We start from the raw sequence: 16847 nt of genomic DNA on the forward strand, positions 1-16847 counted from the left end.
GGTGGAGTTCCGCCTCCGACGATCAAGTTAGTATGATTACGGACGGGTAAATGTGCGGAAAGTAAATAGATATTTCTCCTCGATTCAGAGAGATTCCGCAATTAATATTGCTCGGGTTTTGTGTATGTATTTTTGAATGCCAATAAATGAGGATAACTCCTCTATTTATAGCAGATGAGAATCTGCTCCCCATTGGGGGTTCAATGCCACGTGGCATCCTCTGATAGGATCCCCTTGGGCATGTATGAGGGTGACACGTGTCAGGCCCTTATTGGGCCACGTGGCAGGGTAATTTTTACCCCAAACACTACTCCCCTTTCCAATCCAATGTGGAATCTCGAAACGCACTAATTTCTTTTCTTAATCACTTCTAAGATAAGTTGTGTCTATTATTTCTTTGAGGTAGCACTAGTCACGTCAAACAATGACTCAACTCAAATTTAACTCTGAAAAATCTACCCGTTAAAAACCGAACCTAATTAACTTAAAGGCACATGCCATGAAAAAAATATTTACAAAAATTGTGCAATTTAAATTCAGTGTTCGATTAGCTAATCCAGACCAGTTGTTAAAAACCATGTTATTTGATATATATCTATCTCTTTTACTGTTCCTATTTTCCTAGCTAGTTGGTTGTACGACTTGTAAAAAAAATGTTGATCCTATTTTAATTTTCTTTTATCTTTTGTCCCTAAATTACCCTCATAATTTTAAAATAAATTCATATATTACTCTCATTTTGCACCAAAAAAATGTGTCAACTCATTTAATGATTTAATGTTCAATTTCCATTTACCCACTTCTATTTTGCTCCATTCTTCAATTACCATCAATCCAAACTCAACTAATACCCCCCCCCCCTTTTTTTAATAAATCATATACGGAGTATATTCCTCCACTTTTAACAATACTAATAATCTATTTATTACCTTCAAAACAAATGTTTCAATCACAGTGAAAAAATTCAAACAGAAATAACAATTAGAGGCAGAGAGAATTTTATTTGAAATTTGACCTGAATTACTTAATTAATAAAAAATTAAGTGAAGATATGATCTCAAAAACACGCACACTACTTAAAGTCGCCGATACTAAAAATAACGCTAACCATTCGTTTATTTGTCGTTATTTATTACGGAGTATATCATTTAGTAGCTACTACAATTCCACAAATATAAACTTAGAAGAGAAACAGAGAATAATATGAATACTTAGATAATAGTCATTATATTAGTGGTCATTACACACACAATAACTACTCAACATAGCAATCATAAAAGATGGCACACAATAACATTTTCTCGTACTCGGTATTCCTTACACGGCTACACGACACGTTGACTACTAACTAAAAATTGTTCAAGTCAAATGAAAATGACTCTTTAAGGAATAACAATAAGACATAAAAGTGGGCTCCAAACTAAGAGAAGCTTCACGTGATTATCAACCATAAATGACAATAACTAATTATGCAATGCAATAGTACAACATGTACTACGGATATCGACTAATTAAATTATTTGACTAAATAATTAAAATTCAAACCCCAAAAAACAATGAATTTGGGATATGAGGAAGTTAAGGTGTAGCTGTAAACAGTTGACCGTTGTGTTTGACAGCCGAAATTCTAATAGTGGTGAAAAAACATGTATTGGTATCGTCAACATTAAGTCTTTAACACATTACACCACACATTACACCTTTACACATGTTATGTAACACTATTGGTCTTGTTTCTTGCTTCAATTATCCAAGTCGTGTATCGTATGTACGCGGTTCTTTTCACTAGTTTGTTGTGTTTGTCATGTGATGCAAGCATCTTCGATTTATGACATCACCTTTGTATTTCTTGATTTATGTGGGACTCGCTCTATCCCATTTGTAAGATTCCAATTAAAAATTGAGAAATTTAGACCATGATTATTCATCGATATATAAGTAAAACTTATTTCATACTTTCTCCGTTTTTTTTTTTTTTTAGTTGTAATAGTTTGACTTTTACTCTATTCATGTCTTTTACTTTGGCTAGCTTTCATGATTTATACCTAAGTAAAAATTTAGTCATGTGGGATCTTATTAGATTCGTCTCGATTTATACTATTTTAATATCAAATGTTTATAATTTTTACATATTGGTAATTAAAGATATTAACGATTGAAATCATGATCGACAAGCGTGAAAAGAGAAGTGTTGCAACTATTTTTTTTTTAAAAAAACAGAGGAAGTATATAGTCTTGTTTCGTTTGTTTCGATTTGTAGAAAAAAAAATTAAGCTTTTATAATTTTTAATTATGCGTAATTAAAGATGTGCATTGAAATTAATGAAAAAAATTAAATGGGACAAATCATAAGGAGTGATGGATGTATAAAAAAAAACTTTACTTAACTCTTTATAGATTTTAGGCCATGTTTCATTCACCTTATTATCACTTATTTCATCCTTAAGGAGTGATGGATGTATAAAAAAAACTTTACTTAATTCTTTATAGATTTTAGGCCAAGTTTTATTAACCTTATCACCTATTTCATGTCTTATAAGTCAAGATAGGCTCTAAGTTCAAGAAAAATAAGTTTCGATAATAATTAATAAGAGTCTCCCAAGTCCAAATTACAATTAAAATAAGTTTTTATGTCTAATAAGTGCAAATAAGTTTAGATAAAATAATTAAGATAAGATAAGATTAAATAAATTCAGAGAAGTGAAAATCAAGTGAATAAAACATACCTTAATATAGTAATCAGTTGTTGGGGATTAAATGAACATGTCTTTTTCTTAATTATTATATATATTAACAATTGTAGAGTCCAATTGTAAGAAAAATTTGTTAATTTATTTACATTTTTGCCATTTGATTAACATATTTGAAGGAGATTAACTTGCGTACTCTAATTGTGAGCCGTTTTGTATTATAAATGAACTGGATCACATAACACATTATGGAAAGAATTGTAACAAAAAATCATCCATTGTAAGTGTCCTATGGAATACTTTGACTTTTACATTATTTAGTATTTACATACAACATTTGACATAGTTTTCATATATCAACTTTTTATACTTTGTAATTTATACTTATTGATAATGAGAAATATTTTTAGTCAATGTTCCGCGTTAGCAAATGTGCCGATTAAAGTGGGGTTTTTATTTTGAAACCGAATTACTTATAGTACATACGAAGTAGAATATTTGTACTGTAGTGTGGCAATAATAATATAAAATATTCTAACTAATGCAACATGAATCAGTTAACTTCATCTATTCACTTACAAATTGTGTTTAAGTAATATGCTATCCGAAAGCTCAGCAAGTTTAGCCCACATAAATATACAGTAGTATACTTTGAAGCTAAGTTTTGGTGCTAAAGTAATTAAGACACATAATTAAATTAATGAGACACAATGACACAAATCTTATACTTTAACATAAAATTAGATTAGCAAATTAACAATAATGCACCAACATAATATATCTGTGAGACTGTAAATATGGTAAATTTTTATAAAGTAATGTAACATAATCAATTTAATACATGGTATACACCCATTTCCCAATTACATCACTTCTATATCCCACCTACATTCCTATTTTCTATTCTTTGAATTCTCTAATACAACTGTATGAATGACATAAATATAAGAAAAAACCTTAGCTAAAGCTATAGAAAAGTATTGCCACCAAAGCCATGGTGTAACAAATGATGAGCAATTTGATCTCTAGCCTGGACCGCCGTCAACGATTTCGCAACATTCTCCGGCAAGACCTCATCGTCGAAAAGCTCGAACGAGTTCCCGGGATCACCAACAATCTCATCCTTCCTCATCTCACAAATATTATGAAGAACACAACAAGCTCCTAGTACAATAGGCAACTCTTGTAACTTAACTTCAGTCCTTTTTTGTAAACAACCCCACCTCTTCTTAAGTCTATAAAACGAGTCTTTTGCCACTTTTTGAATTTCCCCAACTTTCTCGTTAAAAGCATGTTGTGCCCAAGTTAAGTTTTGGTGACTGTATGGTACCAACACCCAGTCCATTAACGGATAGCTTGAGTTGCCCACCATCCACATATCCTTCATCAAGCCGCGGCTTGCCCGCTTGAACAAGGCCGATTTCTCAAGAACATGTTCGTCGGAGAACGACCCAGGCCACCCGATACAAACATCAGTAAATATCCCGCTAGGATCCACCATTCCTTGTAGTGTAACGGTGTAACTCGTCTTTTGGTTACGTTCGGTGTGTCGCTTGTTAAAGTACACACCAATGTTCGCCTTCGGTGCTATGACCGGAATGTGGGTGGTGTAAATCGCACCACCCACATTCGGAATCCCGGTTTTAGACTTGAACTCCTCCTTGATGGCGTCCAATTTAGTGTCATCGGGCCATTGGAGAAAACGAGCCATTAGCGTATTTCTAATGGCGGTACAAACTTCAAGGACGAGTTTGTGGCATGTGGATATCCCCAGACCGAACCGCTTCGATACTTCTCGAAGTGGTTCGCCTGTTGCTAGTCTCCAGATACAAACCGCGACCCGGTGACGGACCGGGATTGCAGCTCGTAGCATTGTATCTTTTTTGTTAATAAGAGGGTCGAGTTCATCACATAGCATGTTGAATGTAGCCTTGCTCATTCGAAACGACTTCTTGAATTCCTCGTCTGGGTAATCCGGGTGGCTGCATTTATCCCACCAGTCCTTCGATCGATCCTTCACCCACATCCTACGATTCACCACCGGTGCTGGTGCTGGTGTCGAGGATTGACCCACATTGCGAGAGCGTTTCAATCCTCGCTTCGGCTGAGCAGCAGTAGCAACTACTGCTACTTCTGCTTCAGCCGACTGAATTTCATGATTTTGGTTTTGAATTGGATTTTCATTATTGTTGTTAGTAAGGGTAAAATTGTAATTTTCCGGAACCATTTCCATTCCGGAATGGGAATGGGAATGGTTCTGATCATCCTCGTCTCCGAATATAAGTACGGAGGCAAGGATATCCTTAATCGTACCCGTATCCGTATTGTTTAAGAAAAAATCGACACTCTCGCTTTCGGATCTCTGTTTTTTCAACGGAGAAGAATCGACGGGAGAATTAGCTGCGATTTCAGGATAAGGTGTCGGGTAATACTGAGATAAATCGTCGAAAGGAAATGAAGAAATTTCCATGAGATATAAAATTGATGAGATTGATTATATAAATTAAAGAAAAGAAGAGTTGTATTTATTTGAAATGGAGAAAGATGGAAAATGAGAGAGCAAAGAAATGTGAACGGAGAAAGATGGAGTTGAATTGAAGGAGAGAGAAAATGAGGTGAATTTATATGCAAAAATATTAAAGGGAAGCGTGTGAAAAGTGTGAACGCATTGAAGGAAGATTCCAGTGTCTCCGATTGTGACTCATGTATGACCATATCTTGATTCTTTTCTTTTTATTGTTTATTTTCATTTTTTTTATTATTCGCGTTTTATATAAAATGAGTTACAATAAGTTTTCTGTGCATCAAAAGATAAATTACTCTTATTGCACAAATGATATTATAGGGTGAAAACCAAAAAGAAAATTATATAATACTCCTATAATATAGTTAGTGTAGATTTATTTAATTGGTTGATAGAAGGAATAAATAATACGAAGAAAAAAAGAAAAAAAAAAGTAGTGTAAATGATGTTAGTAGAAAAGAGTAATAATAATGAAAACTTATTAAATGATAAAGTGTTTCAATTATTATAAAACGGACGTAAAATAAAATTGTTGAAATTATTACAAAATAAATGGAGTATTTTTTTTAATTTATGTCACCGCGCCAAAAGTACTCTTTTTACTCCTTAATCTCTCTCATCGTTGAGTACATACTGTTTGTTCATCTGAAATATACTTTTCGACTAATTTAAGAAGATTTTATTAGATAATGGTGATTGAAAAGAATATTAAGAAATGGAGGTAATACTTCTATGCTTAGTTAACTTAAAAGAGGTGAGTCAAAGTAAAATTAATGATAAAAACAAAATCTAATTAGTGCTAAAATGGGTTAATATTTGAAACAATCACATAAGATATCCTGTTGTTATTAATGATAAAGTACTATTGGTTAAACAAATAAGGGAATAAATCAGGATTAGAATTAAGTAATTTAATTGATTAGAAAAATCAGTAAGGATACTAAGTTACAGACACGTGCTGTACGCGGTTGGGAGTTTATCTATTTAATTATTTTTATGGAGATATTTAAATATGTTAAGGATTTACAAAACGTTTGGAAATAGGGGAAAGGGGGATGTAGCTTCCTAAAGCAAAAATGGAAAGAGAGAGGAGTGAAGACTATATGTATATACACTATATTTTAAAAGGAAAAAAAAAAGTGACATCATGAACTATTTGGATGAGTAGCTTTATGTTAAAAAATAAAAAAAATAAAAAAAGAATAATGGGAAATTCTAAAGGAGAATTCATGTAAGATAAATCCAAATCTCTCTAAAATACAAATGTATGATTTTATTATATCTTTTGATTATTGGTATGATTTTGTTGTAATCTTATGTGATATTGTTTACCTTTTCTTCGTTCTTTTACTTTTGATTTGAATATATCTTGAAAACTTCACATGTTTTAATTTACTCTTTAGTTAATGATTTAATATCATATAATTAATTGGTAAGCAATTCTTTTTTAAAAAAAAAAAAATTAACCTGAATAGTGTAGCTTAAATTTTTAAAAAATGGATATAGATTTTTCTTTTTTAAACTTAACGCTATTTGTTCCTAAAAACTCACATCTTCTTATTTCAGCTATCTTAGAGACTTTGAATGACTACACTTGGCTTCCTATTTTGGCATAGGACTATAGTAGAGTATTATTTGTACTAATCATTTATTGTTACTACCTTTGTTTCAAAATAAATAATTGCTTTAGCTTTTTATTGGGCACGTATTAAAAAAAAAAAAGAAAAAAAAAACCCTTTAATTATCAATATTTATAAAAGTTGATATTCGAAAACAATACATTAAAACAATTCCACAAGTAACCATATGATGACTATTTTTATCTTATACATAAATCACTACTCCGTAATATTAGCTAGTCAGAGTGGATTATATAATTAGTGCAAAAGGTTAAATTGGGTCATTTATTTTCAAATGAAAGGAGTATTAAGAATGTTTAAGTGTTGAGTGAGATAAGCTCGCCACTCATTGTTGTGACACTACTTGATTATCCAACAAGTAGTTGCCTCAAGATACAACTCATCATACATATTTCCCCCTATCTCTCTAAAATCTTGCATGCCTTTCTACCTGCTTTAGGCTACGCTTAATTCACATTACGTAAGTTGATTTGATTTGATTTGAATTTATATTTTATAATCTGATCTGATCTTTTGATGGCTTAATTAATCTTATATGTACGCTAATCCATAAGGAAAATGTACATCAAATGAGATCTTATATATGAGGTCTAGTTAGGTTTTTATAAATATGTATTTTCAAATTTGTAATTTTTATAATTTTCCATTATAAAACTAAAAATGTTTAACAATAAAAAAAACACACAATAAAGTATGATTTGAACTTAAATTTTCTTATTTAACCTAAAATAATAATAAGGTTAACAAATCCTTATTCTCCAAAAATATTATTTCCACCCTCATGGCTACAAAGGATCGTTAAATTGTCTCTCAATAAGGCTGTATTTTACAGTGATATAAACGGGAGATGTTCCATAGTGCAAAATTTACTCGACGATCGTAGTTTTATAAAGGAAAGTTTTATTTGATTCAATATTTATTAAAAAGTAATTAATATGAGAGGAAAGAAATTAAAAAAAAAAAAAGTAATAGTAGATTTGGGAAGGAACCATGAGTAGCGAAAGATATAATATTAAAATGTAGTTTTTTTGCACAAAAAAAAAAAAAGGGAAGAGTAACACTTATTATAACACGACTGTATTTGATAAGTGTAACACTTATTAAAACACGGAGAGAGTACAATACTTTTTTATTTTTAATTGTATCAAAATATATACTTGCAAACCTTTTTTTTTTTTTTTTTTTTTTTTTTTTTTTTAACAATCTTGCATGCAAAATTTTTTATTTTGACACTTGCCCATCATTAACTCGGGTCCGTTTGGTATCGTTGTGGTTTTCTATTTTTTAGTTTTTAGCTTTTCACAATCATATGATATATGAAGCAAAAATTGGTCAAACTTATTAAAACCATGATAATTTTGAAAATTGACAACAGAAAAGTGGAAATACATTTTTCTTGTTTCCTGTTTTTGGTTTTTTGTTTTAAAAAAAAATAAAAAACTGAAAACAAAAAACGATACCAAACAAGCCATTTGCACATCATATATTCATTTCTATATACTACCCGCAAATCTTCCTAAACTACTTACAAGTTACAAACACAAATGTAACAAGTATTTAAGAACATAAATAGTATTCCGTATGACTTATAAAAGTCAACGTGTAAGTGTATGTATTTCAATAAGCATAAATTTTCACAAATTTCTCATATCGAGTTAAATTATTTTATTTTTTTCCTTTTTTTTTTTTTTTTTTTTAGAAAAGAGTTAAATTATTTTCATATATGCAAATATATACCTTACTTATCTACAAAAATTTAATAATTTAATAATTAGTTGTTCGACAAAATAAGTTTAAGACTACAAAAATTAAAGAATTTATGAGTGTGAGGAATAGCTCAAGTGGTTAGAGCTTCCCTCCCGATTCCAAAAAATCTTGGAATCAATTCTCACCCCGACCCTTTGTGACTCTTTAAACACCAAAAAAATGATTAAATTTTCAATATTTATTTTTTTTTAGCCAAAAATTTCAATATATTTTAATAAGATAAATTGAGACAAAATAAAAATTACGACTCTACGAGTATCTAGTGGTTTTGTTGTGTTCATTTATACACATTTCTGCCACAAATATGCTCCCTGAAGTATCTCCCATTCCGAGATCCCATAATCATTCTTCTCATATTCAATCCCCATCATCCATTCTTATATCATGGAAGACGCCTCCCAACGGCTTCTTCAAGCTCAACTTCAACGGTTCGGTTCGTAACAACTCAACAACTGTAGGATTCATCATCAGAGATAGCACCACAACACTCATCAAGGCATCTACGTTCAACCTCGACAACGCCAAAGTATTTATAGCGGAAGCTACGACTCTTCATAAAGGAGTCCAACTAGCTCTTCAATGCGGCATTCAGAACATTGAAATTGAAGGTGATAACCTATTAGTCATCAACTCAATAAAAGACATTTGTGCAGTACCTTGGCAGATCGAGGCAGATCGAGCATATTATCGAAGACACTCGTTCTCTCCTTTCTCGGTTTCGTAATTAAAGTATTCAGCACGTCTACCGAGAGGCAAATCGCGCAGCGGATTGAATAGCTAATGTAGGCCATTTAGTATGTAGTATTATGCATATTGATGCTTGTAATAACTCTAGTTTATTTTCTATTCTTTCTTATGATACATTAGGAATTTCCTCGTGAGGAGGCTTCTTAATGTTGTTATTTTTTTTTTTATTTTTTTTAAAAAAAATAAAAAAATATTCCCTGAAGTTCTACAGTAACACTTGACTATTGCTTGGTTACAACTTTATCAGCATTAATCTTTCTATTTCTACAGTATCATTAATAGAAATACAACCTCAAATATCAAACACATAGTTTCTGTAGGTGTGCTTATTAGTATTTGTTAATGGCATCTTTCCCGACTTCATCTCCTACTTTTCCACTTCCAAATAAGGTAATACTCTTATCTAAACTCATTTTATATTTGTGATTATCATTGTATTGTGCTAATTTAGTATTTTGTGTGCAAATGTTTTTTTGATTTTTTTAATAATATAACCCTAATTTATGAATCCAATTATCCAAATTTGAATACTTGCTTGCGATTCTGAGAAAATATTGATAAATTAAATTTTGGTTTTTAAAAAATTTCTTTTCAATTTTTATCTAGTTGCTGAAAAGTCATAATCTTGAAATTATAATTATAGCCCTAATTGATGAATCCAATTGTTCCAATTAGGGATAATTGCTTGGCTGGGGTTAATGATTGTGATAGTTTAATTTCTGGGTTTACTTCTGCTTATGAATTTCGTTGCGAAATTATTTGCTACCGAGAAGGTTGTTCAAGAAAATTCGATTAATTTAGTTTTTTGAGGAAGATTAATTTAGTTTATTCAGGAATTAATTTCAAGAATTATTTGTTGTAATATTACCTGTGATAGTTTTTTGGGGAAATTATGCTTAAAGCTTAGTGACACTAACTTTGGCCCAACACAAACTTTAAACCTTTATTTGCAACTTCAGATGATTAGAAACACGATGGTCGTTCGAATTTGGAAACATCTTAGAAGTAATTCGTGTGCTATTCAATCACCTCTGTGCCTCCTCCTATCCTTTATCAATTTACTCCAGCTAGCACGTCGAATTTCTGGTTGTTTTTCCATGCTAAAAGTTTCCAAGTTTGGATTCTTGAGCTGAATTTGACTAATATAGCTGGGCATTAATTCTTCGCAAATGTGCAATGATCTTGAAAAATTCATAACCAAGCAAGGGAAGTGTTAAGAATGATTAAATGATCGAAATGGTTTCCTTTTATATGCGCAAAGCCGCAAATGTTGTCCTTCAAGGATTGTTAATGATTCCGGGAAAAATATCTTCATTTGTGTATTTGTCTAGTGATGTCGATGAATTATTACTACCTCTTGATTTATGTGTTTTTTTTTTCTTATCATTGATTTCTCCATATCAGATTGTATATCACGGAGAGCAAAATCCACTCACTACCCTATCAGTGTCAATTTCAAGCCCATCTATCGTAAGAAGGGGTAGAGGCTATGGGAAATGTTCAGTATCAAGAGCTACTCCATTGAAAACAATGTTATTCAAAAGGATGCCCATGGGGTTGATAAAAAGGATGGTATGTCTTCCTTCTAGCATGCTCAGATAGTTACGAATATACAGCAGAGTCCAGTAGGTGTTGTCAAGTTCAGTAAAGTTCATGATAGCTCTAGCCTGTTAAGCCTCAATTTAATGGAATTGTTGAGCTAGATTTTTCTTTTTCTTTTTCTTTTTCATTTTCCCCCTTTTGGGTGATGAGGAAGTGAATTGGCACTTTACCTCAGAAAATCTCCTTTCTTTCAAAACATTGTTTGTCTAAATTGTCTATCAACAATTAATTTTCCTTTGCTTCAAACTGAGTCATAGTCAGATGAAGCGTTTAAATCAAATCAAATTGCCTTTGGTTTGCTGCAGTATCTTAAACAATTACTCTGTATCTTTATTGGCGTTGCCTTATCTATTGATACAGATTTTGGAGTAGTTGGTATGCACCATGTTGGCATTCTTTGTGAAAACCTTGAAAGATCACTTGTACCAGAACATACTAGGTATGTATACTGCTATGTTTCCAAGGACACATTTTTTATGTCTCATTTTCATTTCAATGCTTTAATATGCCCGTATCTTGGCAGGTCTGGAGATAAATTAGGCTAGGCCACATGACAAGCTTCCCTACAGGGGTGCATGGTTGTGGGTTGGCTCGGAGGTGATCCATTTGATAGAGCTTCCAAATCCTGACCCATCAACTGGGAGGCCTGAACATGGTGGCCGTGATTGTCATACTTGTATTGCTATTCGGGATGTGTCAAAGCTTAAGGTTATCCTCGACTGAGCAGGTAGATACATATTTTCCCTCTTGATTCAGGAATGAACTGCCTAAATAATGTTTTAGACTAAAGCCTCTGCCGCGATCAAGGGAAATAATTTTACTAATTGTAAGTATTCAATCTGGCAGGTATACCATATACCCTTAGTCGATCTGGAAGACCTGCAATTTTCACTAGAGATCCAGATACCAACGCACTAGAATTCACGCAAGTCTAATTGTACAATGTACATAATTTCTGTTTTGATTCCTTGATATACAGGTTGTACATAAAGTTAAACAAACAATTGTATTTAGAATACCTGGATTTTTAAGTTTATATACTAATCTGTGCCACAGAACAACACTATAGCGACAGTACTCGTGTGTCAAGTATTTCTGTTTAGAGGTAGAGTTTAGATCTAGCTGGGTTTATGCCATCAAGTTGGCATAACATTATAGAATTGGTGTTAATTTAAAACATTTTTCAAGCTCAATTATGCCAACTTCATGAGATATTTCCAGTTACAACTCTGCTAGTTCTTGTATAGTTGTATGCAGGTACTCTGCAGTAATCAGGATTGCTTACTGTCACAATATAATTAGTCCAAAGTGCTTTATAAACTAATCTATTATTCTGGATTGATTTTTATATAAAAAATTGGGTTAGACTTGGACCCAATTCTTTCAAAAATCGGATTTTTGTACTGGATTTTACTTGAGAGTGTTGAGTTACATAAAACCTTACAAAACTTATGCAAATGGTCCAAACAAAAGTAGGCCCAACTCATCAGTTCCCAACTTCAAATAGCCAACTTGTACCTAGTCTAAAGACTAAAGAGGAGTCCAAAGCATAGTTTTGGGAGAGACTCTAGTAATAATGTGTATACTGATTAATGGCAAGTGTGATAGACAGTTATAAATTGTGGGAATGATGATGAATCTATGTGTAAATTTGTGAAAAAATGTGTATGCCATTACCAATGGTAATTTGTGGTCATGTGACTCAAGTTTATACCCTCATTTTCTTCGTAAATTTTTATTACCAATCCATTATCATTTGCATGATGGTATTGAGTGGTGATGGAAATTTATGAAACCATCCATTATCATTTGCCGTAAGGGTAGTTCGGAGATGGGTTGGAATTTCTCAAGCTCCACTTATGGTCCATTTGATTGTTGATAGTTGTTTCGGGTGAAAACAACGGGTTCTTCGGACGGACCTTTCTTGTGGGCTGAAAATTGGACTCGGCCCAAGTGATGACTGGGACGAGGATTTCCTGCACAACAAACACACGTAAACTGACATCGGGGGTTGTGCCGAGGAAGGTCCCTCCGATGTCGAAGTCAGTAGTGTTTAGAGAGAGAAAACTATGCAAGAGAATTGATTGCTTGAGGCTTAATGTGAATGAATTGAGAGAGAGAGAGAGAGAAGTGAAGTCTTTTATACCTTACTCAAATAGATTTAACGGGCCTCTTTTGCCGTGTGGGCTTGTCACATTGACTGAGCCTGCTTTGACTTACTTGGCATGTATTTGGAGAGTTGAACCTTCTTTGAGCTTTGTATAGTTATTTGGTGACCGGCCTAATTGGAGTAAATTAGACCCAAACAACTTGTCCACCAGATTCGGTTCAAAATTTTGACGAAATGGGTTTTGGCTTGCAAATTGGAGGGAAGCAAATGACTTAATTAAAATTTGAGTTTTTGGAGTTATTGAGGCAATAACGGTTGTTTAGTAGTTAATGGGGAATATGGAGAGTTTAATGGGTAGTTAATTTGAGAAATAATGGAAGGGTGAAGCGTTGAAGTGGAGTTAGTGGGGTTTTTATGGCGCGGACTCCCAAGCTTCTTGAGCTGGCAGGTATAAACACCACACGTCCCATTCTCTCTCCTTACTTTGATTATCGCTAATCCTTTCTTGTTTTTCGCTAATCACCACCGTTAAACTCTTTCTCTTTTTCACTCGTATTTAGCTATCCGAGACCGAGAACTGAAATTCGTTGCTCCGAACTTATAGATCGGCGAATTCCGCGTCTGAACAAGGTACGTAATTTTATCGTCGTAATCCTTCGTTTTTTCTTGCTTTTTCAAGAATTTCTCTTTTTTGCTCTGTCGCGCAACCACCCTTAACAATGGTCGGCGGTCGTGGAAAGAGAAAGGTTGAGGCTGAGCCGAGTGTAGAAGAAGAGGAGGCTCCGCAGTTAATTCTGCGACAGAACAACCCTCTGGCGATGATGCCAACTCTCAGTGGCCAGAATCCCAGGGTTAGGAATGGATCTACCGCCACTCCTGGCGGCTCTGCCATTAGTGTCGTCCCAATTAGCGTTCTCCCTCCAAGGGCCTCGGGCTCGGCTAACACTTCTGGCCAAAGTGAAGCTTCGGCATCTAGGCCGCTGCCCCCTGAGGAAAGGGAGTGGATGGATGAGGCTGCGAACTCGGGCATTATGAGTTTTGCGCCTTATGATTGGTGGGTTAGAAATGATGCCAAATTCATGTTTGCTGGGCAAATTGAAACTTTTTATGGGATTATGGAGAAGGATGGGATTGGTGCCGAATGCCCACTTCGGAAGATCGAATTCATCGTCCTCCGCCGGGTTATATCGGCGTTTATGTCCGTCAACTGCTGTACGGACTTCGGATCCCACTTCACTCTTTTGTAACCCAGGTGCTGAATGGTTATAACATATCTTTGTCTCTGACGCCAGTGAGCATCCGAAGGCTGATGTCATACCTTTGGGTATGCCTGTTTATAAGGTTTACGCCGAACCTCTATACCTTCCGTTGTATGCACAAGCTGGTCACAAATGTCCAGGTGAACAAGCATAGCGGCCCTGGCTTGTGGGCATCGAAGATGAACTTTGACAAAGAATGGAGGGGACAATGGATATGGGTGAGGGCGCCCCAGGATCCAGATCACCTAAATTATTTTGGTGCGCCGAGGTATCTGGTGCAGCCCGACGCTCATATGTCTAGTATCGGTCCTAATGAATTCACCGATTTAGACTGGGCGCTGATGAGCCATTTCAGCTGATCTAAAGATCGTGGGGCCAAGGGCCGAATGACTACAGTTCCCACCACTTGGTTGCCCTACTGCCACTAAGCTACATCTTCAGCGAGAAGATGCTTGTTGTCGTCAACCTCAGCCAAAAGTACCAAGGCGGTAAAAAGTTTGGCTGGGGCCGAGGACTTTGTTTATTTTTCTATTTTTATGTTTCATTGTGTTTTTCTTTGCAAGACTATTTGCTGCTTTGCTTTTTCAGGGCTGTTTGAAAGGGAACTTGGGTGTCAACTACCAAAAGCTTGGCATCAGCCAAGAGAGGAAGCCGATAACGAACACACCCGCCGCCGTCACTGATTCAAAGGGTCGGCCTATTAGCTTGCACCCCAAAAGGTTTGAGATCGTGAGCGCTGTTGAGTATCAGCAATAGAAAGCCTGGTGGAAGAAGCGCGACCCATTCTTCCTTCTGAATGCCGAAGAAGAAGCAGCTGTAGTTGCAGCTCGTGCCTCTTCAGCTGACGCGACTTCTACTCCTGTTGCCAAGCGAGCTAAACAAGCTGTTCCGGGAGTTGGAGAGGACGAAGAAAAAGACGAGCGTCTTCTAAAGACTTCGGTAAGCTTTCAGACTTGACTTGTCTTCTGATTGTTTGTTGTTGTTGTTGTTTTTTTTTTGTGCTTATACAGCTATCTGCCCCCCTTATTCCTTGTTCTGCAGTTTGACGAAGGAGAGGACGAAGAAGAGAGGGACAGAGGCGAAGGGAGTTTTGAATCCCTCACCATTGTTATTGAAGAGGCGGTTGAGGTTGACCAGAGATATGTCTAGGAGGAAGAGAAAAGATGTCATCAAACCAGGGTAATTTCAGGCAGCCCCTGTTCCTTCAAAAAAGCCTCGGGTCGAGGAGGAAAAATTGGGAGGAGTAGATCGTTCCTCCTAGGCCAACTATAGAGGAGGCTGAAGAGAAAGGTGGAGTGCAAATTTCTCTTCCTGAGCTGCTGGTCGAAGTTCAGGAAGCTTAATCTAAGGATAAAACCCTTCTTGCATCTCCTCAGCATCAGGATGGACCTTTCGCCTAAGAAATTCAGTGCAAGGTTGACGCCTTAGAGGACTTGCTGGACCATCCTGAAGAGGAGGTGAAGATCTTGAGTGGGGAACCCGAAGGGTTTAGAATTGAGGCCCCAAAGGGTGCTGAGACTATGAAGGGAGCTGATGAAGTGCCTTCAAATTATGTGGACTAGTCCTTTAAGACTTTTCAGTCTATGGACATGGAATTCGCTTCGGCTCCTTTGCTTCATGTCCTTGACAGTACCAGGTACTTTGGTCGCACCGAAGCGCGACTGTTACGTTCTTTGATGATCTGACAGGCCAGTCTGAGCTGGAGAAAACGAAGACTTGGTCTCTTGGGGCTATTGCTGGAATAGCGGAGCCCATTGTAAGGGTTCCTGACCCCTTTGCCGAGACTCAGAGGTTGCTAATGCTTGTAAGGTTCCTGATACTTAAGCCTTTTTTATTGAGTTTGTTATTTTTTTTTATTTTTTTTATTTTTTAACTCATTTGCTTCGGTTGCCCTATTTTCGACCTTTGTAGGCTTTCCAAAACCACACTTTAGCTGTGGAGATGAATGAGGAGCTGCGGTTCAAACAGGAGGATGCTGAGCTGAGGGCAAACATTGCTGAAGCCAAGGCCAAGGCTCGGGATGAAGAGGCCAAAGAGCTCAGGGCTGCTGCGGATAAGGCCAAAGATCAGTTGGAGCATGAGTTACTTCATCTCATGGACCAAGGAGCTGAGGAGCTGAGGAGGTATGAGGATGAGGTAATTCCCTCGTTGAAGAGCCAGGTCCAGCAGCTGCAGGAGAGTCCACTACTAGAAATAGGCCAATTTCCGATGGACACATATTTCGGTCGGAAAAATCAGAAATTCCGACGAATTTTTATTCCGTAGGAAATCCGTTGGAATATATGGGCTTTCCGACGGAATAAAAATTTCCGACGGAAAAATATTCAGTCGGAATTTTCCGTCTTCTTATAACTTATAAAAAACAAGAAAAAAAAATGAACTTTCTTTAACAAACCCCGGCCCAACCCTAACCCTTTTCTCTCTCCTGCGCCCCTTTTTTTCCCTCATTTCTCTCTCCTACCCTTCTTTCCTCTCTTGCTCCCCTCCTCTCTTCTCTTTCTCTCTCCT

At 35.4% G+C, this 16847-nt stretch overlaps 1 protein-coding gene and 1 pseudogene across 1 annotated transcript; one reads left to right on the forward strand and one right to left on the reverse strand.

Annotated features, from left to right (window-relative positions):
- Window positions 1-3468: 3468 nt before the first annotated feature.
- LOC110683037 (protein ALP1-like) lies at window positions 3469-5517 on the reverse strand. Its single transcript, XM_021859374.1, has one exon. The coding sequence runs from the start codon at window positions 5158-5160 to the stop codon at window positions 3658-3660; it is 1503 nt and encodes a 500-aa protein (XP_021715066.1). The 5' UTR covers window positions 5161-5517; the 3' UTR covers window positions 3469-3657.
- Window positions 5518-10864: 5347 nt separating this feature from the next.
- Window positions 10865-12197, forward strand: LOC110683138 (annotated as a pseudogene).
- The last annotated feature ends 4650 nt before the right edge of the window (window positions 12198-16847 follow it).

Source organism: Chenopodium quinoa, unplaced genomic scaffold (genome assembly GCF_001683475.1).
Source record: "Chenopodium quinoa cultivar QQ74 unplaced genomic scaffold, ASM168347v1, whole genome shotgun sequence".
NCBI lineage: Eukaryota > Viridiplantae > Streptophyta > Magnoliopsida > Caryophyllales > Amaranthaceae > Chenopodium > Chenopodium quinoa.

Coding starts and splice junctions, on each gene's coding strand:
- LOC110683037 (XM_021859374.1), bottom strand. CDS start 5,160: ATGGAAATTTCTTCATTTCCTTTCGACGATTTATCTCAGTATTACCCG.